Consider the following 26,451-nt stretch of genomic DNA (forward strand, 5'->3'; position numbering starts at 1 on the left):
ACCTTTTCAGGCTACCTTTTTAAAGTTAACTATTGATGTAGTGACAAGTGGAAAAGACTAAGAATTATAATTTTTTCTTCTCATTCAAAAGGATATGAGAAACATCTTTGACAATGGTTGTCTGTTTAGTAAAATAGAAAGGTAATACAAAGAACACTGAATGCAGCTTTAAAAAAGAATTACAACAAATCTCTGTTACATGAGTTGGAAATGCTGTGTATGTTTCTACAGGTGTTAATGGAAGGGAGTTTAGATATAACCCTTTGAGCCTGGTTTAACTGCTTAACATAAGTAGATGAAAATGAAACTGCTGGTATCTTGTTTTATTTTTAAGCAGCGTATTATCCAGAGCTTTAGGAATAGGATTGTCTTTTCTCCTGGAAGGTAATGTTGTAATTTCCAGACATCCACAGAGAATAACAACAACAATATAGAAGTCTAGTCTAATCTCCTGCTAAATCCAACTCCAGTTGTCAGCAACGATAAGCAGAGATTTGGAGGTGTTTGACACTCCAAATCCTATTCTTTTGTAATTCTTTACTTTTTACAACATTTTCAACACTGTTATATCAGATTCTTGGAAGGATAATCAATAGGCATGATGTATAACTGAAATCAGTCTTCAGAGTGATCCCCTCTAGTAACCAGAAACAAAAGCTCAGCCTCCCTGCTGTGCAGGTATTTTACTTAGAGCAGTAAGCAGTGGGGCATCAGTAGGAAGCCCCTTCCACCTCCCTGCTTCTCAGCGTGGATCAGCCAGTGCCCTGGTGGAGGGGTGAGCAGTACTGGGGCGGCTGCAAACCACTGCATCTGGCAAAAATCTCCAAAGATGCTTTTGTAGCAGGGAATTGCTAGAACAGAGAGGAAAGACAGTCCAGAGGTTACGACTTCAGTGACACCATAGTTTACATTCCTCTTCCACCACAGTTTTAAATGATCTTGTGGAATCTATTAAATTATTCGGTGTCACTGTTCCTCAACTGGAACTTCCCTGCCTTGCAGAGGGTTTGGATGTCAGCACACATGAAAGACCATGAGATGCTCAGATATGACGATTGAAGGGCCACTCCTACCTGATCCAGTGTTCCAGCTAATAGCTGGTTTGTGAGAACCTGTCTCAGCTGGTCAGGTCCAGTGCTAGCAAGCTTTCATGTCTCCTGAATGTTGCACCCTGGCTGGAACACCCAGGAACTTCTGGCACAATATTAGCATCAATCTGAATCAAGCCGAGTTTCATTAAAACAAGCAGTTCCAGAATGTGTACCAATGCATTTATAATTTTACTTGCTACACTTTTTTTAAAGAAATGATGTTATGAATCAAGTGGAGAGATCATATTTATAGCAAAAAAAGTTATCCCATATCAAATCATTTCAAGTTTGTCTCCTCAAGCTGCCTTCAGATATTTGTTAGTACTCAGAAGGAAAAAGACTTGGTGAGTAATTGTGACGGCAGCAGTGGTTAACCAAGGTAAGCAGCACAAACTGCATACAATGATTATAGAATAGCATTCAAAGCCAAGACTTAGTGTCATTATACAGGAGTGGCTATGAAACAACATACCTTTCCCATCAGATCAGCAATTCTAGGTACTGGTTTTCCTTTCTGATGGCGCATTGTTGCAGGACTCTGTCCATTCCAGCCTTCAAGTTCCTCAATGCTTTTCAGGTAAAGAAGAGCTTGCAGTCCAGTGCAGTAGTCATCAATAACAGTGAAATCTTGATTCTGGATTGCACTGCACACCTATGAAATGTAATTCAGTTATCAGCAACGTCCTGGCAGAGGAGCATATGGAATTTGCAAGCCCTTTGGACTTACTGATTATCAGATGACCCTTCTGGAACTTCACTGGGAAAGAACTAGAAGAATTCAGGATATTAATTGGCTGTTTAATCCTATCTCATGATATCACCACTGCAGTTCAGGAACAAAAGGACTCAATAACACTAGTTATGCCCAAGTTTCCTAATGGCAGCCCTTAGACCAGACCTGAAAGCTGTTCAGAAGTAAGCCTGCAAGACCAGCCCCAAGTGTGCCTTCCAGGTCGCTGATGCTGAGCATGGCAAGTACGCTAGCACAGCACCAGCTGTGCTCAGACCTTTGCCTGCAGACAGACAATGGTATTCCCCAGCACAGACATATCCAGTCATACCCCAGTCAAGCAAATCACAGAACCACAGGCTTACTGAGGTTGGCAAGACATCTCTAGAGACTGTCTTGTCCAACCTCCCAGCTCAGAGAAGGGTCAACTAGAGAAGCCTACCCAAGACTGTATCCAGTCAGGGTTTGAACACTGCCAAAGACACAGACTACACAACCTCTTCGGGGAACCTGGTCCACTGTTCAATCTCCCTTGCAGCTGTTTCTTGTATTTAAATGGAATTTCCTGTGTTCCAGTTTGTGCCCATTGCATCTTGTCCTTTCACTTGATGCCCCTAGGAAGAACCTGGCTCCAACGGAAGTGTTTCTGCAAACAGCACCCATTAAGCTGACCTGTTATTATGGGTGAGCATTGCCAGGCACAGAACAGAACAGTCCCCTTAATCTAATCACCATTCGCCCTTCAGGCCAGGCCCTTTTTTTTAGATACTTCAGAAACACAGATAGCAATAGAGCTTTATAAACATATAAAGCAATGATCCATGACCTGCAGAGCTTAACGTGTAAACACAAAACTACTGACAGTAGAGAACAGTCTGACCGTTTACACAGATTCTTCTGGACAACTTTGTGGATATCAACTCAGATTTAAACCCACAGAAATCCCAAACCAAACTGACAAGAGAATAAAAAATCCCTGACTTTTCTCTGAATATCTTCTCATTAGCTAAACTCTAATCATCCATCAGTGGCGAGGTGCAGGGTTGGTTGAGTACCATTAATTGTCAGTCCCTGGAAATGCTCTGAAATTCCAGATATGTCAGTGTTCTCAGCCTCTGATTCAGCTTTTATTCTAAAAGCTAAAAAGAATGCTCCTGATAATAGCTACACTGACGTACACACATAATGAACCCAACAAAGAAATAGCCACCTATTTTAGAACATGAATGTGTGCACATACACAAACCAGTCCATGCTTCTTGGACATGAAAACACACTTTGGATCATAATTTACATTGACAATTAAAAAATACAGGAAATATAGAATTGTTTTTCGCATTTCAGAAATGATAACACAACTTGCAGTTTTGAAGACTGCAAAATACCATACACTACAGCTGTACAAGGTAAAAAATAAGGATAAACTATAAAACAAGCACAAGAACATTTTCTTTGCAGCACATTTACATTACACAAAATCTGTTTCTCTGAAGAAACAGTGTGGGCATTAATTGGGTCTGTTACGCCTTCCATAGACTTCAAGACTTTTTTTTCCCAGAGCAATTATAGAGAACATCATCATAATTTCCTGTACAGTTTATTTAACTGCAAAGCTCAACTGATGCTTTTTTAAACCTTTTGTTCACCAAGGGATTCTCTATTTTTTTAGTGCATGGGTAACACTTTTATTAGCTATTCTTAAAAATACTAAAACTGTAAAAAAATACAGTTAAAAGTCATGTCATGTCACTTGAACAAGTTCAGGCACTGTTGTCAAAATCCTGAAATATTTTGACAGGATGTATACGCATGAGATACACTGGAGGATACCTGTAATAACCTTATAAATAAAGAGACTTTTACTGTTTTCCATCTTGTGGTGCAGTATTATGAACTGCAATAATATAAAAATGTGCAGAAGATGATATCACACTAAAAGCTAACATTTGATCCCTGTGAGTTTATGTGCAGTGCACTGTTTGCCTTCCCTGGAAAGCCAAGTACGTTCCAGAACTGAAGGCAAAATGCAAATTTTTAAGAAAAATGTAAATCTTTGCACTAAAGGAAAATGTTAGCTGAAATGGAAAGACTTAGAAACAGAATTAGCAAGTGGTTTCAGACAATCTTCCTCTTCTGTAGGAGCCTTATGACTACAGTGCCCAATGGTGCAGACAATTAACCAAAGAAATGCCTTTCACTGATTTCACTGTGGTAAAAGCAAGTGCTTATGTTTATGGGCTGTTCCTAGAACAAGAGAGATTCAAACATTAACACATACAAAACCAACAGAAATAGTTTTGCCATGCAAATTCCAACACATTCCGAGCTTCGAAATTTCTTATGTTGCATATATCAGATGGTGAGATTTGTGTTTTAGCTTACAGTATCTTCCCTGAATCAATGTAGCAGCCTTTGCTGCATTTTAAAAGGTGGTGAAAAAAGTCAAGATAAAAGGTCACCCTGACCCATCAGCCATGACAATTTCTACAGCACAGAGAGAGGTTTTTAGCATCATACCTGGCTGCCTCTGAATCACCAGTTTAAATGACACTGTGCTCTCTTTTCAGAACAAGAGAAGTGGCAGGGCAATAGAGCAGGTGAGACTCAAACTCACGCATCCGGAAAAATCGCAGAAGAACTGAACCGACCCGGCTCCACACATCATTAATGCCCCTGCTTTGCTCCTGCTGCTTGCACTGGGAACAGGTATGCTTCTCCTCCCTTGCAAAGCTACACGTTGAGCCCCCTCGTCTGCTTGTATCTTATTTTATGGGTGTGAAGAGCAGGAAGAGCAGTCCAGCTATGGTCATATTTAAAATGGAGCTACTGTTTGGTTTCTACCACCTCTCATTTAATGTCCTATTAAACCACCTCAACAGCAGATAAAGGTGAGCTGTTGTAACAGCTGTTGTCCGTGCCTTGCACACCGATCAGAGCAGCAGCATGAAACTAAACTGTAACCAGCCCTGCCTGCTCAGCTCCTCTCCTCAGCACCATGCTTTTACCAACCAAACACAGCGAAATGCACTTCCCTTTAGATCCTGAAGCAAAAGCCTGAACAAAAATGTAACTTCACAATGGAGAACACACACATGGTCATACTGTGCCAGACCAGCAGTCTGTATACTGTGGCCAACAGAAGCTGCTTATGGACGAGCATAAGATTAACAGCGCAAGTGTGGATCAGTTGCTGACGTGGTTTATCAGCCCAAGTTCTGGCAAGCAGTAGTGCTAGGATTTCACATGGCAGAGATGGCACCTGTTTGATATCCCTTGATCCTAAATAATCCAAGTGAATCTGCTTTAGGAGTAAATTGACATTCAACTGTTCACTGACCCAAGCTTTCACTTGAAACATTTAGGTAGAAAGTAGCTTTTTCTTCTTTGGAAGATGAGAGACAGGCTCTGTGAGCAACCTATGGCACAGAGTGCGGTGCAGATCCCAATAAGCTGTTAGCTGTCCTCCTGGCAAGTGCTGTCCCGCTGTCCTGCTTGTGTTTGTCTCTAGCTTTGGACTAGAACTTCGGCTAGAAAAGAAAGATGCTACATTTTTCCTGCTTAGAAAGGTAATATATACTATCCTTACTGCACTACATACACAGGGAGATAATTTTGCACAAGCTTGGGTTTACTGCATTGTCTGGCTCTGCTTTGGGAGTAGAACTGCTACAATTTCATTTTTAACATCTGACCTCCTTCCCTTTCCCCCAGATCCAGACTCCAGTGATTGCCCCTTATGTCCCAAAGGAGACAAGCAGGCAACATGGTATGTATGAACAATTATATTGTGCTCTCAGTATTCTGAAATCTAAAGCTGTTCAGTCTAAGTTGCAACTGTAGGTTACCATTCTAATCTATACAGACATGTCTGAGACACTAAAAGACACAATCCCTGCTTTGCTGCTGGTAAATCAAACGTACACCAAATGATCTCACTGGGGAATGGGCATGTGAAATGAATTACAGGCTAAGGCTCTAAGTAAAACTGCTCTGCAAAATGCAAAGATTAGAGAGGCATGCAAAGGTCCCTGCTGATGTCTTGCATAAGAAATGACCTGTCTGCTCTACTACTAAATAAACATAAATACTGAGTCTAACTTTGTCAAAGGATGTAGAGTCATTACAAATCTTACTTGAGGAACTGGAGTAAATTGTCAGGAGGTTATTATTGTGTAAAAAGAGTTTTACAGGTTACATGACCCCTATTAATCATTCACATCAATCCAAAACTTTTAATTTACATACTTTGAAGAAAAAGTTCGTTATTGGTGACAGGTGCTACCACATCAGTTATAAAACACTGTCAATGCCTTTGCTTTTAGCACAATCATTACACAACAAAGAGATGCCAATTTCTTAAGTCTTTACTGAGGCAAATCTCCCGCACCATTTACTGAGAGCTCTATCTGTGTAAGACCTTTTAGATTTTGTCCATAGTCTATGTTTCTAGTAGCAACAGGAAAAACGGATGTTGTTCCTGTACAAACTTTGGCATATCTTGCAGGACTGTGTAGAAGACCTGTACCATTCGTGCAGAACCTGGACAAAGTGGCTGAGGCATTTCCAGCCAGATTATCCACTACTGAGTGTTGTCCTTGCATTTTCCCACTGGGGAACGTTGCAGAGAAGAAAGTATTTTAACACTACAAAGAGGAGGCAATGCACTCCTCTTCAGTGCTGTCCACTCTCTCTTACCCCACGACCTTCAGTTTTTACATAAACTCATTATTATATGGTGAAATCCCAGCTGGAGAGGTGATGGTGGGGAAGATCGTGCCAAAAAACAGACCCCGGTCCCCACCTGCATTCTTTCTATTCCATCAATAGCAGGGATTTCAGCAGAAGCGGCAGAGGAGATGCAGATCTAGACATGTTTGTATCAGTTTTTCCCTACGCTACTTTCAACTAACAACTGGTAGTGTCTCTATAATCTCATATACTGCTAGTTCACTGCAAAAGGCTGGAGCAGGTCAGAGAATCTAGCCTGTTTAATAATGTGTTGCAGTGCAAGAAGTGTAAGTATTCATGGTGTGACTAGATCTGTGAGAACAAGAATGCTGCAACCTCTGGCAGCAGTCGTGCTCCTATTCAAAATTGTCTCAAAGTACTATTAAACCCTTTGTCCACAATTTGTGGTAGGAGATAGTAGCTTAGAGAATATTTTAATTTTTATACCCCTCCGAAATATATGTTTCTCTCTTCAGAATATGAATGTAAAGTAATTGTCATTTTTATGAAAACAGAAGTAACAGTAAGGAGGCAGATGTGTGGCAGTGATACACAGTCTAGAAGTAACAAGATTGATGGGTATATATTTGTATATACAAACGCAAATCATATAGCTTGACTGTTCTACCATATTAGTTTCCATTTGTTGTAGCTGTACTACATCAAAGCAGTGATGTCTCTGTGTATTGCATTTAGTGGTAATGTAACGGACTACCAAAAAAAAAAAAAAATCAAAGCGAGAGTTTCTAAGTAGTTTCCTGGCAATTGAGACAGCAGGCTTTTTCATCTGTGCTGTAACTGTGGCAGTGCATTGATTTAAACTCCTTCTGAGATCTCAAATGCTTTTATATTCTTAGGTCTTGCTGGTTGCTTTCTTTTTGCCTTTTTTTCCCCTTGAAATGATAAAATTCTAGCATTTAGCAGAATGCCATCTTGCTTCCCCAGAAGACGGAGTCTTATTTCCGCTTTGGTTCTAAACTGCATAGGATCTCTAAATAAAATAGCTCTCAAAATGCCATCCGATTAGGAAATTGGCCTTTGACTTCACAGGTTCTAATATTCTTACCATAGCAAGGGGATAAACAACTATTATCCCTCCGAGATACCTGTAAGAGATTTTACAATGGATTAACAGTTTTGCTTTTCCATTAATTTGGTTGAATTCCTTTGAAAATGTTGTTACTGATATGCCCAAATGGCAAGCAAAAGATTTACTGTTTTGATTTTATATTAAAATATATTTTCAATTTTAGCATTATTTTTCATCTTTTACAGAAGCTTTATTTTTCTATTAAAAATTCTTACTGATAATTATTGAAGACATAAATCCACCTTCCTTTTAGAGAAACATTTATGAACAGCTCTAAGCTGTTTTTCAATGTATAGTTGAGGCTACTGTTTTTTTGATTAGTGTCTATTGATTAAGATTCTGGTGGAAAAAGACTGAAGTTGTAAATGACTGCAAGGAGTTTCTGGATGGATTATATTTGTGCCCACCTAGGTATCAATATGAATCGACAGCCTTAAGAAAATTCATTTTATTGTAGTGGGAAAGAGCATGATTATAATCTGGGTAAAGCATACACACAATTTAAAATTTATTCTCAAAAGCAACTAGCAAAAATTGACTCAACTGAAAGGAGATCTTTCTGGGCCATGCAATCTATATGCTGCATAGCTCTTGCCTATGGAAATGAAAATGTTTGTTTTCTAGACCCTGTACAATGATTTAGAAGTACGCAGATCTACAAAGCAAAAAGCAGTACACATAGCATTAGTTGTCTGACACAGTACTCATAATAATGTGGCAAGAGCTGCGATGTGAGAGTAAGCAGGCAAATAAAATCTCCTCTGAGAGGGGTTTCTGTACTTACAATCTTCAGGATACCAATATCTATGGAAAGGCTGCCTGTATAACGATGGGTCCTCCTCCTCGTGTCTCGTTGAACACTGACTTACCAGTACACTAAATGCGTAGCCTAAAATATCCTTTCTATTAGCAATTATTACTTTTGCTAGAGAGTTGCATGAATAAGAACTTTAGGGGAAGTGGTTTATCAGACAATGTGGTGCACTCTCTGGAAAAAAATGAGATTCTTTGTTTTAAAGAAAAAATCCCTAAGTAAGAAAAAGCTTCCCAAATATTGATACAGTACAGATGGAATGATTTGATTCATTCACATTAGCTGCTTAAATGACTCTAGAGATATAGGTTAGCAGATGGGATGTTACTTAACAAAGCTTCAAATACTGGATCAAGATGCAAAACTGATTTGAATGTTAGCTGATAGCCTTTTTAAAACATTAGAATTGAGCTAACATGCATGAACTAATGAACTATTATTTGTTCCAAAGTCTAGTACAGCTTTCAGAAAGCAGTTTGAAGGACTCAGATATTGCATCTATGACTTGTCTGAATTGTGGGGAAAAAACCCACATAGTCTATTTTACTGAGTCCTACACTTGCAGTCCTAACGAGCTTACTAGTGACACTTCAGGGGCAACATAGAAGAAAGATTCAAAGATGCTAACAACTCCAGGCTCTGCAGAGTAGGCAACTGTTGACACATCGGGCTTAAGAAATCTGTGTTAAAAAAATTACTGGATGGTCTGATGTCATGTGGGTGTCAGTAATGAAGTATTTCAGTTATTTTGTTGTACCTTAAGTGAGTTCATCAGACAAACTTGAGGTAAAGTGTCATTCTAATCAGAAGTATAGGCTAATGTAAGTAAGTAACGGAGCTCAAAATGAGTTAAAAGGAGGTCTCCAGCCCAAGACAGGCTTGCGGGATAAGAGCTCTATCTCCTGTACAGCTTGGATCCTCTCTACAAGAGGACAACCTAATGCTGATGTGGTGTTGAGCAGAGCTGAGCTGACATTTAGGGAGCATCAAAGCAGAGACCAGAGGTAAGGAAATAGGGATGCAATAGCTAAGCACCAAGAAAAGCCACACAGCTTGGGCTGAAGCCACAGCAGCCTCCTGGGACAGGCTGTAATGAAAATCCTCCCCAGCACCAAGGTGATAGTGACTCCCACTGGCACAGAGACCCCAAAGTGCCTGATTTTGGGGGGTGAAAGATAGACCTTGTTCATCTATTGCACTCCAGCAACCTTGGGCAACTGTGAGTGGCCAACAATGAAGGAGGAGGAAAGAGTCTAGAATCCATTAGCCACTTATCAGATGAGGGCACAGCAGGGGATAAGAGCACTGTAAGGGATTGTTCAGGAATGTTATCCAATGCATTAATTCCTAGCCTACTCAAATGTATTTTTTCTCCCCTTAAGTTCTTCTCTGCCAATTAATGTATCTTTGATCTAAATAGCTAAACTGAGTGCTTTGGAGTGGGAAGCTGGTACTTATCAAGGGACTCTGAACAATGCAATTTTGTATCCCGTGTCTTTGAGAGGGGAAATGTGGAAGAAATCAAGAATTTTCAGAAGGCCCCCTGAGGTAATTTTTTTTTTTTTTCCCTGTCAACCACCCCTAGAGGAATGGTTATATTTCCTTATCTCACTAAAGCATTCTGTCAGTTCTTGGAACTACAAAGTGGACCTTTATGCAGTAGGTGGGCACACACACTGATAAAAGTGCTCATCGTGATCATCTTTCCTAAGAAAACAAATATGATTCCACATGCCTTGGGCATTGAGGAGTGTGGGAAACAGCTCCATAATAAGCCATCTATAGCAAATTGCATCATTGTACTGCAGATCTACAAAATGAAAGATATCTTTAAAAGCAGATGAGCTAACTCCCCCTGTGTAAACAGTCCAATCACATATAGAGGCTCTACAACTACCTTTAAATGTATGTTGAATATCACTTCATATTTCATTTATTAACACCCAAAGGTCTCGCCTCTCTTTTGTAACTACTGTTGTGGAAAATGAAATCCTTCAGTTCTCCCAGCGGTTCTGCAGCTTCTGGTACAGCATCAGCAGCTGTGCCAGGTAGCTGTAGATTTACTCGACCCACAATCATGAGTTGTATCCTCCAGGTCTTACAAAGACATTTCTAAAGCAGGTATCAGTTAAGGCACTCAGATCTGGTGGTTTGATGTTAAAAGTCATCAAGTAATGTAACACCTTCAGTGAGAAGTTAACAGGCCTTTTAAGATTTTGTTTTCTGAGAGTTAACCAACAGGAACACCGTCCTCTCGGGACTGGAGTTGGTATGTTAATTTGTTTTTGGAAAGGCATATTTGTCAGAAATGAGTGTGGTTCTAGGAAAGCATGCTTTTCAGAACAGAACTGTGTTCTGAAAAACGTGTGGAAAAGAGTTTCAGAATCACCAATATGTGCTGTTTGACAACATGGAATGCAGTGGCTGCATTTAACTTGAAAATGTCTGCTTTGCAATCCAAGATAATTGGAATGAAAAGGTCAAAGCTAAAATATGTTGCAAAATGACTGAAACAAAGATTTGATTTACCCAAATAATATGTTTTTCTTTAAATGTGTTAATTTCACACATTTTTAGAATTTTGATTAGCAGTTTAAACTGGAAAACTTTTCCATCCTTAATCTTTCCTGTGACAGAATAACTATTTTCTGAACATTGGTAATACTCAGGTTTATTAATGCATAATGGATCCAGGGTAAAGCTTCAGTGTTCTTCATCCCAGGATACTCTGAATCAGGCACAGCAGGGACTTGAACCCAGATCTATTCTGATTAAATGAAATTTGTCAATGAAAAACAGTTCCCTCAGAGAAGTTTTCAGCAAACTCTAATGAGAACCATCTACTGAGGGACATCCTCCTGTGACCAGAATTTTCAAAGCTGCAGAACTCTCAAAATCAAACAGAAAAGCAATTTTTCTATTTTGGAAACTCAGTTCACTCCTGCAATGATTAACCCCTCATCCTTGTGAGTCCTTCCCTCTAGAACTCTCACATTTTATTTCAGCTAAAATTACTTTAATCCTTTATCAGCTTGCCTGTACGAATTTGTGCAGCAGCTGCTGTGTCCATTGAAGAGTGAGATTCATGTGAATAAAATAGTCCTGACCCTTTGAGTCCTTCATGTCTGAAATAAAAACCCACTTCCAGATTTCCTTAGGGATTGTTTTACCTATCTCTGTCCAAATAATAAATATCAGCAAGAAAAGCAGAGACATAACTAAGATACTGAAGGAAGTTAAGCCCTTTCTTAAACGTACTGCCAGCTTCAGAAAAATGGTTTCTCTGTTTGTTTCCTTCATTCAAACTGCATGGATGAAAGGACCTCTCACCAGCCAGATCAAGCTGTGTCAGGGAGCTTGTGTTGCAGCAGGAAAAAAACTTCAAAAAGGCATCAGGGCTCCTATTCCCAGATTGCTCCCTCCTTCCTAGGCAGAAAAAAGATTTTTCTGCCCCGGGGAAAACCAGCAGATTGGTCACCAAACTCCAGCTAGCCCCGCACTGAGCCTGAGACGAGCTGCACGGCAGTGCACGCCTGTGCCAGCGTGGGCTCCAGGACCGTGCTTGCCCTGAGCACAGCCTCCTCCACTGCCTGCTCTCCCTTTCTTCCCTGCACTGCCAGCTACGGCCTCTGACTGAAAGACCAACAGAGCCATGATACAAAAAGGAAAATTTCTTACATGCCTATTTTCTTTGTATGACCGATAACATTTCCAGGAAAAAACTGCCCTGATGGCAGAGCTTTGCAATCCTGAATGTTTTACATTTTCCCTTTTTGGAAAACAAGTCCCCTGCAGTTATAATATGTATAATTTAAAACAAAACAGAAAATTCCCTAAGTAATTACTGGAGATGGCAGTAACAAAAAAAGAAACTCAGCATTTTCCACTGCACTTACGTTTCCTTCTATTTACATTTTCAATATCCAGCAAGGAGCTGGATACATTTTCAGATTCAATTTCCAGTCACCTCCACACTGGTACACAAGGGAAACTCTGTCTACAACGGAGCTAGCTGCGTATTTGAAAGCAACCTGAGCTGAGTAAAACAACTTGCCCACAATTTCTTCCACACTTAACTGAGGCTCTTTTGAAGAATCAGCTCCATGTAGCTTTTACTTTGTAAACTTTTAAACAAAACTTGTTTATGTCAATTCACACCATGTGGTTTTATCTACAGGCAGGACAGTTCTGTGCTTGTTCATATAAGATAGAGGCAGCGTGAATTCACATCAGTAGTGTGAATCCACATTCAAAACAGGTGCAGCAGTACTGGGTTTTGGAAAAAGAAGCAGTATTGTGGATCCTTGGGAGAGATGGAGAGAGCATGTTGCCAAAACAACTATTCTTCACATCTCCTCAACCATTAAAGTCCCTGCATCACCAGACCCAGGGAAGTAGGGTAGACACCTGGGTGGAAGGGGAAAGAGAAGCACGCTCAGTGTCCCCAGGTATATAAGAGCAGAGCAAAAATCCTCTGCAGAGGCTGTGAGAGACTGGTACAGGACATCATTGGAGCTGATGCTCAATTGAGACCTAATTGTTATTAAATAATTATTACCATCCACTGATAGTTAAACCTACTTTGCACGAGAATCCATTATAAGAATGACAAATAGCAGTTGTTATGGTATGAGCTTGAATTCATTCTTACAAATTTATGAAATAACAATCCTATCTATGCAGACCTCATTTACTAGCTGGTGAAATGAGCAGAAGTAAAGGAAAGCTAATAGATAAATCCCGTAAGCAGTTCCAAATAAAATGTAAGACTACTGCAAAACTGCACAAAGTAAAAGGCATTATTAGCTTACAGTTTATTCTGTAGCTTTACAATGTGCTGATTTGAATATTGCAATTTTTCATTAAAAGTGGCAAGAAAATAAAGGTAAAAATCAATGACAAAAACCTGTGATTTTTTGTTTTCCAACTGTAACCAACAAGCCTTCTAGATTGTTTTTGTTTGACAAATGCCCATTTCCATTAAAAGGAATTCTCACAGAAAATTCTCACTATCAATTAGCAATTTCCAACCCAAGCATCTGTAATGGAGCAAGTGTGGCAATCCTCTCAGGACTTTTTTTTATTAGCAAAGACAGACAGACAGCTGAGAACAGGTTAAGTTTCTGCAATTAGCACTGAGCTAAGAAAAAAGCAGAAAATAATGAAATGTTTATCAGAAGTGATCGCTTGAGCATGTCTGTCCCAACTCTTCTCTCTCTTTCACATTCCTTTTTCTTTTGATTTTATGTCGACATGTTCAAACAGCACTTTGTTCTCTCTTTTGTTTCTGCACGTACTGTAAATTTCAGCTCTGCAGAGAGGGGCCACTCCCTTCAGCGCTGCGTCCATTGAAGACTTTTTTAAGCACACGGCTCTGTGAGCAGCAGAGCTAATGATACCTGGCTTCCAGCAGCTCTGTGTCTCCTGGTTGGGTTCTCTGACGTCTAACAAGGTGTGACTGCCAATTAAAGCCTTTCCTGTGGCTGACATAGTCCTAACAGTGCTGTCCCATGTGGATTCTCAGAGGTCCAATAAAGGTGAGCTCGTAGTGCGCTCACGCTTACAGTGAAGGAATGCAGGTACGCTGTCTCCTCTGCCTGCCTTTTTTGTCTTCTCAAAACTTGTTATAGCAATATACTTTCTATCTTCTGGCAAATTTCAGTGAAAATGGCCACAAAGCTCAAATGTGACTGAGGATACTCAAAAGCACACAAAAACACATATCAAGTATCTTTGGGAATATGGGCTAAAAACTGGTATTTCTATGTGAGACTTCAATTATCTCAATCGAAGTACTTAATCTGAAAAGTGGTTCTGCCTCAAATGGTATTTTTTTCCCTTAAAATTGTTGGTGGATGTAAAAAGCCATCGCCTGAATCTCATCTTGTGTCATTTCGGTGGCCTGCCACTGCATCCAGCAATCTATTCTTCACTCCTCAATTTAATTGCAATAGAATAATTAAGTAATAATAATAATAACTAATAATAATAATAATTAATAATTAACTCCTCAATTTAATTGCAATAGAATAATTAGCTCCAACATCTTAACTTCTCTGTATCATGTACAGAAAGGTTTTGTCCTTCTACGCCCCCGAGCCATAGCCTACGTCAGAAATTTCACGGTGGCCAGCTGGTGCCAAAGCATGCCGGTTGTGAGGCTTATGCGCCCGTGGATCACTCTCTGACCAGCACAAAGCAAAGACTTCAGCCTCTGTTCCCCCCATGCGCTGGTGAAAGGACAGGCTGGGGGCAGAGGAAGGATGGGCTCTTGGCGAGTCCAGGCTAGAGAAGCTCAGCCTTGCTCTGCCACACCAATGGCAGCCTGTGGTTGTTTAAGACTTACAGCCACCCACCCAACTTCATTCTCCTCGCACAGAGCCTGGGTTAGACACAAGGAAAGACTGAGCCTTTCCTCTGCATTCAAAATCACTGCTATTCATTGCAAGACAAAATAATTTTTTTTCCAAATGTCATCAGTATAAACTTAACCTGGAACTTTACTGCTCTGTCACTCCCATGATTTCAATTTCTTTTAGTTTTTCACTCTCCATACCATTAAATGGCATAAACAAGAATTCCTGGGTGAGAATTTTTTGGCCTTATCTAGTCCTCACTTAACTAAAATATCATTGTCTTCACTGGCCTGAACAGACACTGAGATGGGCTTCAAAGAACACTAATTAAGTGCATGGAGAACCAGCTCTCTACTTTGCAGTCCTGCAGTCACAAAAAACCAGAGAAATCGCATCAGGGCCCTTAAAGAAAATTAGAAAAAAAAAATGGGGAAGATATGATAAATGATTACAGCATACATTAACTTCATGGGTTTTTGCAGGGTTTTTTTTGCGATTAGGGTGGAAAAATGGTAGCATCTAAACATTAAGATGCGACATAATGCTTATGAAAATTTTTTTTTTTCCTCCTGCCATTTCAGTGTTTATATTTTCAGAGCCTCGCTTTTATTTTCTGATACCCAGGTCATTTTATACCATGTAGAAGGGTTCCTCACAGGGTTTCACATTTGCAAAAATACCATAACTATGCTCTCTTATACTTCAAGTCCCACTATTTTGTGATAGAAAAGCTTGTTTATTCTCACACAAAGGGCCATCCTGCTGTTGTAAAAATCCCTCAGCTAAATGCTTCAGTAAAAAGCCTGCTGAAGAAAAAATAATAATCAAACTGTCCTGAATCCCTTGTGACTCTGGCTCTAAAGAGGTACCAACAAGAATGCTCCTTGAAAACATTACGAAAAACACAAGTAGTCTCATAAAAACAACTGCCTTCTGTGCTGGAGGGAGATTTTATCTTGCAGAAGCAAAAAACATTGCTACTGCTTTCCTGTCATGGGCTCTCATACTTCCAGAATGGTTTTGTTCTTCCTCCTTCGTTCCTACATAACTGGTGTGGGGCATCAGAGAAGGGCACGAGGAAGATCCAGCATCACGGCAGCTTTGTCTCTGAGGTGGGGTATATTCCCACCTTATTTCCTTGCCTGAGAGATGAGGCGGGTCATGGTGCAAGGTCTGGAGGCTGCAGCTGTGCATGGGCTGAATATGATACAGTGAGGACAAGAGCACAATGCCTGTAGGAACAGGACTGTAAGGTACTACATCCTGTCCAGGGCAAGTGGGAGACGGAGATGGGCGAAGGTGGGTCCGAAACAGGGCTCAGGGGAAAGCTACAGGTGGCCCTGCTGGGAAGCAGCATTATGTGGGTGAATTTTAAATTGTTGCTATGCAGAAAGCCTTACAGACATCCATGCTGGAGCAACGGGGGACATGTGTGACCATACTTTCTAAGAAAAGAAATTTTTTTGAAAAGGAACCTATATTCTTTATACATTAATGACCAATATTCAAGATTAACAAAAGTATTCCATACCAGAATATAATCTTAAGAGACTCTACCATGAAACAAGTATACTTCAGAAAGTACTCCTTTGTTCTACCTTTTTTTTTGTTACATCTGCTAGAAATAATGACTACGGAATGTCTTTCAACAAAAGGTCATTTACGTCAATGGACAGAACACAGAGGATCAGATCACCTGCGGTAATTGCAAATTAATGCTCTACTGCTAATGCATTAACTACACAATATTGATCTACAATTGAATCATACAGGCTACTGTGAAGTGATTTTTACTTTAATATTTTTATGCTTTTATTGCTTTTTCCATAATGCATTTTCTCTTTCCACTGGAATTTTCTATAATTGTCTCCATTTTTAATTTCCTACAGGGAGATGACTTTGAAAAACATATGTCTCTTTCAAGGCCTTGCAAAAATGTAAAAAACCATCAATGCGACATGGTAAGTCATATATATGATGCAAAAGATGCAAAAAATTGCAATATACATCTTATTTTGATATATTTGGGCTTAAAAAAACCCTTACTTTATTGAAAAAAAATACTTCAGCCTCACTGGAAGCCTATAGTAATGAACTGCACCTCAGAAAGATGCAGTTAGACATTTCTGGAGCTTTTGGTATGCAATGAGTGCAAGATTATCTCCACAAATAAAGTTGCCATTTTAAAAAATTTCATACCTGTACTGAAAAGGGATTGGTGGATTTGGGTATGTTACAAAAAAGTACACTGTTATGGAATCAGCTGAAGACTGATTGAAATGTTTCAGCATTTTTAATAAAAAATTAAAAAAACAGGTAGCATCTTTTTGCAACTGTTTCTGAAGTCCATAAAGTGGAAGAATGGTCTGTTAAAAAAAACCTATGGAAAACTGGAAAAAAATGCCCAAACTGGAAACTATGATAAGGCACATGGAAAAGAAGGAGATGACTGGTGACAGACAACACAGCCTCACTAAGGGTAAATCGTGCCAGACAAATTTGGTGGCCTTCTATGACAGGGTTACAGCGTTGGTGGATAAGGGAAGAGCAACTGATGTCATCTACCTGGACTTGTGCAAAGCATTTGACACTGCTCTGCATGACATCCTTGTCTTCAAATCGAGACATGGATTTGATGGATGGACCACTCAGTGGATAAGGCATTGGCTGGATGGTCGCACTCATAGAGTTGTGGCCAACAGCTTGATATCCAAGTGGAGACCAGTGACGAGTGGTGTCCCTCAGGGATCAGTACTGAGACCAGTGCATTTTTATATCTTTGTTGGTGACATGGACAGTGGGATCGTGGGCACCCTCAGCAAGTTTGCCGACAACACCAAGAAGAATGGTGTGGTCGACACACTGGAGGAAAGGGATGCCATCCCGAGAGACCTTGACAGGCTCTAGAGGTGGGCCTGTGTGAACCTCATGAAGTCTAACAAGGCCAAGCGCAAGGTCCTGCACATGGATCAGGGCAATCCCAAGCACAAACACAGGCTGGGTGGAGCCTTTCACACCACATCTGCCATCCTTTCATTTCCTTTCACACCACATCCGCCATCCTACTCTTTCCCCATAGTACAATGATAAAGCTTACATAGAAAAGCACTGCTATCAATAAGGACTTTGATTCCTTTGTCCAGCTGCTGAAATGACTCAGAAGCACCTTATTCTTTTGGGTTTAAACATATCATGTTGTTTTACTGCAGTCCTTCACGTTACGTAACTTAGGTGAAAGAACAGCATTTACAGGTTGTTAGAACAGCATTATATGGTTGGACTCGATTATCTTAAAGGTCTTTTCCAACCTAAATGATTCTATAATTCTAAATTGCTGTACAAAATTTTAATCCCAGCTTTTAATCAGCTACTACCGACTGCAATGATCCATTTTTTTTCTGTATCTGCTGCGAAACTTCCTTACACATGAACTTTTTGTCAGTAATGACACTAAGATGATGACTTCTTCTAGACGGGATAGAACACACTTTGAATACTGAAGCTCTCTGCCTAAACCATTCTCTAATATACCTGCTTAATACCACTTGAGGTGGTTATGGCATATATCAAAATATGGCTTACCACCTGACTCCTGACTTGCATTCCTGTGTATGATGATTTTGTAAATGGAAAATAAATCCCCATGTTTTAAAAATAAAAGCGATTGGAAAAAATAATGGAGAACTGATTGTAGGTGAAATAGCTGCAGAGGAAAACCTGATCTTGCTTTTAATGGAGGTACATTTATTATTCATAAACCTCTTCTCTAAGAGATATGCCACATTGCAATTACACCAACTCACACAAAGCCTTTGTATTATCTTATCCCACGAACGTCACCCTTACTTGGCAGAGAAGACACAGGACTCTTGCCTAGGCAAAACGAAGGGAAGTGCTACAGCCACCCAAGTGCTGTTCTTCCAGGCTCTCTAGCTGGGCTCTGTGGATGGATCAATACCACCTGTGCTGCTTAGTAGTGTCAGAATGTGTTTAATGCTGGATGAACTGACATTTCCTGTCCTTTTAAAATACTGCTAATGAGGAAACTTCCACACGCTACTCTGTGCAACAGGGCAGTGATAGCAGTGACAATACCCACTCCCAGGTTTTGAGACCACCGCTCACTCAGCATAGCTGAGCGCAGAGCTCACTGCAGCACTGCCAAAGCCTGAGCTGCTTGCTTTCTGCCTCTGGATAAGTCATAAGGTATCCTCGTGGTTTTGGAAATGTGAAGTAAGACACAAAATGTGCAGTATTGAGTCAGTCCAAGTGTCTATTCAGCACCATCTCCAACACCATCCTAAGCAGATACCTAAGATAAGGCTATGGGATGCATATATAATTCCCCTAGTACAGTCCCACCTTTTACCTACTTAACTCAGGGACTTGCTATGTAGTGAATCTTAATATACTGACTAATTCACTTAATATACTGAATAATTCAACTTAATTGACGCTATCTGCAAATTCTGTACTTACTCTGTATTTTGGTACTGAGAAAGCAGAAGTGAATTGTCAAAACTGTTACAATAAGCGACAGAGGTTTTGACTGTTGAAGAAAGAACAACCTGGGCATTTGATACCAAGTACATGTGAGAGAGAGATTTGGATTCAGGGAGAAGTATATTAGCCGGCTGTTCATATGACCTTGTTAAGAAGGAAAACAACTGCAGTGACTCTCATAATCCTACCTGGGTTCCAAAGATAACCTATGAAGATGAAGCTGTCTAATTCTGTCTATCACAGCGTATCTTGCCTGAGCAGCAAATGAAAATTTTGGTCTAGTCCCGGTCAAGTGTATTTCTTGTAAGACTGTCTATGGAGATCACTCGCTTCCTCCTCCCTTCCATTTGCCTTTCCCAAGATGAGGGAAAGATTTATGGCCTGTACTTATAATCTTGCATGAAGTTTACTAAAGGCTTATTTTTAAATAAATGTAATTAAACTCATTCAGACCCTTACCTACAGAGCAGCTTTAGAATTCATTTATCTCAGATTAGTTTAAATGACTTCCCTGCTTAGGTGAAACAGAAATAAGCCACTCAAACTGAGGATAGATTTGATCCAGAGGAGTTTACAATCAGTTCTAGAAATGATTTAAAAGTCAAACTGATGAAGTCTAAGGACAAGAAAAGAGTTTTTTCACCATCTCTGGGAAAAATCTGTTGAAAATTCGAGATATTGTTCTTTAAAGAGCAGAAGACCAGTACAGACCCAAGTCATTTCTGGAAGTCACTTCCAGAGAACTTTTTTATTACTAAAAAGAAAACAATAATTAATGTTTTGTAAATGCAATATTCTTTCTCTTGAGCACTGACTAGGATATCCAAATTGAATTATATTTCAGAATTTCCCGTTACCTTTGTGGTAAACCATCAAAAAAAAAAAAAAAAGATAAACGGCTACACAGCCTATATAAAGGAAAAGTGCATAAATGACATTAAAAAACTTAATTTTTAGTCAACCAGAAACAGATATAGCAGATGTAGAACAGAAAATTATTCCATTCTGTGTAGTTCAGATCACATAACATTGCCACAGAGAAAGCCATCAAAACTGCAGCTCTATTACCAACAACAAATGAAATGCACCTATAACATATTCCCTTGCCAATCCTACTTTTTTGTAGACAAATGCTGCTTTGTAATTTGTACCATTACTTAGTATCTATATGGAAGGAGCTCTCAGACCATTTTGTAAGAGAGATCTTTTGTCTGTCCACGGGAACGAAGAGTTTGAAGCATTCTAACATAAACTAAAAAAACCCCACCAGGAATAGGTATTAATAAATCCAAAGAACATAGTAAGTCTATAAAAAAGCAGTAGCCTTCTACTTCAGCTCCGAGATGCTAACTTTATGTGCATTAAAAAAATTAACAAAACCAAACCATTGAGTTGGCCTATTATTTTTTCTCTAAAACATAGCAAACAAATTACTAATCTCAGCAGTCACCATAGCTGTGCAGCAAAGATGGTCACACTGAACCTAATTTTAACATTTAAGTGTATTGTAGGAATGAAACCACTCCAGTTGTCCCACGGAGTGGCACAAAGCCAATATCCACAGGATCCACAGCTGCTTTTGTCTATGATGGGGATGAGTATCTACCAGAATGTAACAATACATAATAGAAAAATGTAACACAACCACCACTTGCTCCTATCAGCCATTCTAAAGTATATGCTGCAATGGTGCCCTGACATGCCTAGTAGAGCAGGTAAGGGGCTGATTTTCAGCCAATTTCCTGATGACCATAATAACATGCCAGCAAGGCTTCCTTCCTTGACAGGGACTAACTAACCATGCCAGTCTGGCCAGGACATCAAAACAACACATCGGGCAATTAAAGAGCCGTAGCTACTGCATGCAGTCCGACACCTCACTCCAATGCAATCAGCTGCAATGCCAGCACCACATGCAGGAGGTACAGCTCTGCACCTCCTGTCCCATTAAACATGCTTAAGGGACACAGATGCCTGGATAAACAACAGTGACTTTAAACTGGCTGCTAGTGGGACCAAAGTAGTGCTCTTTGAAATCCTCCTCGCCTTGAAAAGGCTCTTTGCAGAAGACAAAACCAGAGAATAAAGGAAGATCAGATAGCTCAAGCTTAACACAGGTCAACCTTATTTGTATGATAAGGGAGAGATGTTTACAGTTAAAATCCTATAGGTCAGAGAAAAAAAGTAATAACATACTCATGGCTAGCCTTTTCCCAGACTAGTATTGTGACACCCAAAGACTTCTTTTGGCAGCTCCTCCTCCTGCTCCATCTGAAATGAATGTCTCTTAACAAGAAGCATGAAGCTAAAAACATGAAAATTCCTTTCAATTATATAAAAACCCCACTATGCTAATGTTTGAAAGTAAGAGACATTATGGTTTTAATTATAGTTATTTTAATTTTAATGTTTTGAAGAAAGAAAAGGTACCTGTAAAGCAGAAGCCCCACTGTGCAGAAATTGGAGCCCACTTTCAGCAGAATCTATGCCTCCAGTTGCTAAAATGGGAAATCCTGGGAGAGCACGGGCTATGGCAGACACTGCCCGGAGCGCGATGGGCCGAATAGCATTTCCTACAGAAAACGAGAACATTATTTTAGCAATGTCAGAACACACTCTGATGTAATTTGCACATCCCTCATGGTAGGAACATCAGGAACTAACATTTAATTCTGACATGTAGAGGTTATATTCATTTATAAATTCACACCAAGTGGGTTTCAAGTGGTATCAATACTTGCAAAGTATTATGAATTTGGCTGAAATAAAGAAAATCACAGAGACATTTGGATAAACATTGAAGAGCTAGTTGAATGTTTTAGCTGATGCTCAAAACAAAGAATAACAATGTCTGAGACAGAAAGCAATACTACCATACAGTACACTGTAGACAGAGATCTACATTTCTACATAAAGAATCAGGTTTATTTTTTGAACACAGATGTTGTCCAAGTAAGAGGGAACACCTCATTTATTTATGTCTGACTAAAAATTGTTTAAAAGTGCCATTTCACTGCACTTGACATTTCATACATTGTTTAATATGTTTCCCCTTTGGATGTTTGTAGATTTGGATAATCCTTTAAGTAAGCCCCCTTTAACTATTAACATGATAACCAGAAGCTCAAAATAATAAAATATATTCATACCATGGTTGTATCTCCAAGACTGGAACTTGCATTTTCAAATGGTATATAGAGTCTGAGTCAGAAAACTCCCTGCTACATTTAGAGGAATTATGATTAAAGTCTCGTTACACTGTATCTGCTTTGGCTACATCCTATTGATGGTATGTAAGCATTTGAAATATGCATACAGATGCTGCTCATTAAATGATGGATAGGATAGACAGCTGACACTTTCAGTTATTTATTTTTTTGGCTGGTTGGGATTTCTCTAGATAACTCTTGCATTCTTAAAATTTTAACTTGATTTAGAGAATCTTTAGGATAATTTTATGTTATCATGGAACAACAATACAGTAGTGTAAGGGAAGGACACATCACTCCCAGAGGAACTGTCTGGCTGTGAACCTACACAAGGAAGTGCTAGTGCTTTTTTTTTTTTTTCAGTATCAGGTAACTTGTGGAAATACTCTGATATGAAATACTTCTGAACACCTCCCATGGGTGTCTTCATAACCTTTAGAGCTTTGACCTTCTGCAAGAGCACATAATCGCAAGAGAAGAAAGAAATAAAACCAATGCAATGAACAAAGCAAGAGGAAGAAGAAACCAAAATTAGGAACTGTGGGAAAAGAGCCCGTGTGGAAACAGTAGCTGCTACATTGCCACACCTCTGCTTAGATGCCTGACCAACATCCTCTTCTCTTTCCAACAAAACATCTTCAGCTCAAACGAGCTGTGTTGTTTTTCCTTCTCTATGCTTTCTGAGACAGAAATACTGTAGTCTGTTGGCTGGATTTTTAATATAAGAAAGTCTCTCGTACAGGGTAAGTTGCTTTTTTTCAAGCAGCCCTGTCTCACTGAGCACAGCACCTACCCTCCTTCCAATGTCCCCATCAGTGCTCCCTCTCAGGCAGAGTTCATTGGTGTCCTCGAAGGGCCTACTGTCGGCTCCGGATTCTGCTCCCTAGAAAGAGCGCCTGCCTTGCTTCTGCATCAGCTCAGACGTCCCAGGTCTATTCGGAATGTCAATGAGGAGAATGATCCCACCTAACTTCAGGTCACAAAACCTGTCATGTTTTGCTTTAAATAGGACAGCTACACTATCACTTTTGTCAAGGAGCTGTTTTTTCAAGGTAATATTCCACTACAGAAAACTGAAATTTGACTTGTCTTAACCATTAAAAATACTTTGTCTTCAGCTCAGATTGCCTTTTGCAACATGCTACTGCCCCTCATTGTAACCCTGACAGACAACACCGAATTCTCAGGAGACTGTGGCCCATCAGTATTAAATACATTCCTACCCAAAAGCTCAGCTAACCAGTCTCTGTTGACACCTGCTCTAGATTCAGCACAAAACTATCTTCTTGGGCAACGACAACTTGTGCTGCTTCAGGATAGACACCTTCTCGTTATATACTTAATACAACACCTCCTCCTTCTTGAATAGCTGATCTCTGCACCTGAGCAAAAACCCGACAACTCACTATCCGATCAGACAGACCTTTCCGCCTGCCATCAAGACACACCGGATGTTCTTGCATGCCCGTGTTAGGGATCAGGACTGCTCACAGGCTTTAGACAGATACTTCTTGCCAGTTGAACAGACCTAGAGATATGTTTTCAGCATATAAAGTTCCATTTGCACAAATGGACAGTCTAACCCAAGATGCACTATCAGTGTGTTTTGGTCAAAAATTCATAAAAATTAGAGATCTCACCAAAACTGCCATAAAGAATCTTAGGTCACTCCAGAACAGATCACAGAAAGGAGCTGGAGCTGAATAGGAACTTTCCACAGGACACTGGTGACTATTTGCCATCATTTGAGCTAGATCAATTGTAACATATTTGAAAGGAACAGAACGATTCTGTGAAACAGGATGACTGCTAGTGTCCAAAGAGCAAATATTATGACAGAATTGACAGTCCAGTCTTAGAGAAAGACTTGAGATAAAAAAAATGGAACCATGCTGTTTGCTCTCACAGATTTATTTATAAAGCTTTTCGGAGGACATACATGCCAAGACACACACCACACAGCCAAAACCATTGAAAATAATCTCATCGAAAAACATTAGCTCATGAAATTCTTCAGATACCCAGTGTTTGAAATTGAGGCTACAGGTAAGCATCAGACTCGCTATATTGCTTTCAGGCACTGACAGAGCTGCTCCAGAATCTCACCGTGATGAAGTAGTTATTTTTTAGAAAGGTGAAAAGAGTGCAGACGCTGGTAACTCTGAAATCATGTGGCTAGAGGGAAATTTCTTCCCAATCTGCATGAGTTAAAAACTGACAACTGCCTTGAGCCATGAAGCTTTATATTCTTTTAACCCCAATGTAACTCTGAGAGTTTGCATTCAATCAGTTTTTAAGCCTTATAGGCCCTTGACCTTAATGATATCTTGTAGCAAAGAGTTCCACAAGAAAATATTTCAAAAGTATAATTGTTCCTTTCTTCAGTCTGATTAAATTAGCCACCTTCTCACTTAAATGACTGTCTCTGTACAACGGTCAGTAGAGGAAAAGGAACAAATGACAGTTTATTTAAGGTTTCAGCACAACAAGTAATCAGAAAGGCCTTCATTCTGTCCAAAGAAATCAAGCATATGATTTGATGAAGCCTGGCAGAGATGGCAGAGACAGAATTTATTACAGAACATAGGTACTTTTTAGTACTAGCTGCACTTCATATTCATGAGTTATTACTTACATTGGGTGATTAGTAAATTAGTGATAAATTGGTATGATCACAGAAGTATTCCATTCATCTATAATTCACCCAAATGAATTCAAAAACATTTCAGGAGTGCTTCTGATGAAAGTAAATAAATGGCTCTAATGACAATCAGAGGGTTGACTGAGGTGTCACTATTCAGCCCAGCCTTTTTTTCTTTAGTCTACAGAATATGGAACAAGCACATTGGAAGGTGCAGCCACTCTCCCATGCATTTCTTGATTAACACTTCAGAAGCTTCCCCTTCTGCAATAAAATATTGGTCTGGAATACCATGTGATTCACTTGTGACAGAGATCCTACTGGCTAATGAAACAGTGAAAACAACCTTCCAGATTAAAGTTAAAAAAAAAAAAAAAGAAGACAAACAATAGTGATGTCAAGCTATTAAAAAAAAAGGCAAAAAACCTAAAAAAAAGCAAATGAGCATTGAATTTGACCTAGAGACTCTATTTTCTGGCATTTTTATACGAGCACCACTGGAAGGTAATAAATTCCATTACAAAGATTTGTGGAGAAGGAGTTTTTAAAAGCCTGAAATAAAGGAGATTTAATGCCAAATTTTAAAAGAGCTGTAAGTAGTAGTGGGGATTTGCAGAATGTTGTCTGGTAAAACCAATGGTATTTAAGTAGCTGAGGTCCAAATCCAGCATGCATTTGAAAGACAGCTCACATGCTAAAAAATAAACATCTACCACATACTTTGACATGTTGGGACCTGTAATTCCACTAACTAAGCACCTGTAGCTGGGAAAACTGCTGATACGGTACTGTCTTGATAATAGCACTACAGCTGCTACCAGATGCTAGATGTGGCTATCATTTACCTTGCTGTAGAATAACGAGATTTAATAAAAAAAGTCCATTTATCCAGACCTCAAGCAGGGAATGAGATTTGAAAACAAAAGACAGACAGAAAAATACCTGGTGGAGATGACATGCTACTCTATGTTGAAAACTACTCTTTCAAGTCTCTCATTAATTATTGAACAAACACTTGGTATTACATAAAGATTTAAACAATTATGTAATTATATGATGCAATAGTCCCTGGCCTTTTTCTTGCCTTAAAACAAAGAGGTTTGGTTTTCTTTTTTTTTTCTTTTTTTTTTTTTTTAACCAAAAGTCATATTTTTCATTACTATCAGGGACTGCAGTCAAGGAAATCCAAGAGGCAAAATACAACACGAAGGAGAAGCAGAACATACATCAATCAAATGCCGCTCGCTGATCAGTGCAGGTAGGGAGAGCTGCCCTTGTCCTCTGAAGAT

General features: G+C 39.5%; 1 protein-coding gene across 1 annotated transcript in view; it reads right to left on the bottom strand.

The window, feature by feature from the left end:
- DPYD (dihydropyrimidine dehydrogenase) overlaps positions 1–26,451 on the bottom strand; it is a 380,477-nt gene that overhangs the window by 47,831 nt on the left and 306,195 nt on the right. The window contains exons 19-20 of the mRNA XM_075424984.1: positions 21,743–21,885; positions 1,564–1,743 (exon numbers count right to left, since the gene is read on the bottom strand). Of these exons, the coding sequence (XP_075281099.1) occupies positions 1,564–1,743; positions 21,743–21,885 (323 nt within the window). The remainder of the gene's footprint in view (positions 1–1,563; positions 1,744–21,742; positions 21,886–26,451) is intronic.

This window comes from Opisthocomus hoazin, chromosome 6 (genome assembly GCF_030867145.1).
Source record: "Opisthocomus hoazin isolate bOpiHoa1 chromosome 6, bOpiHoa1.hap1, whole genome shotgun sequence".
Taxonomy (NCBI): Eukaryota; Metazoa; Chordata; class Aves; order Opisthocomiformes; family Opisthocomidae; genus Opisthocomus; species Opisthocomus hoazin.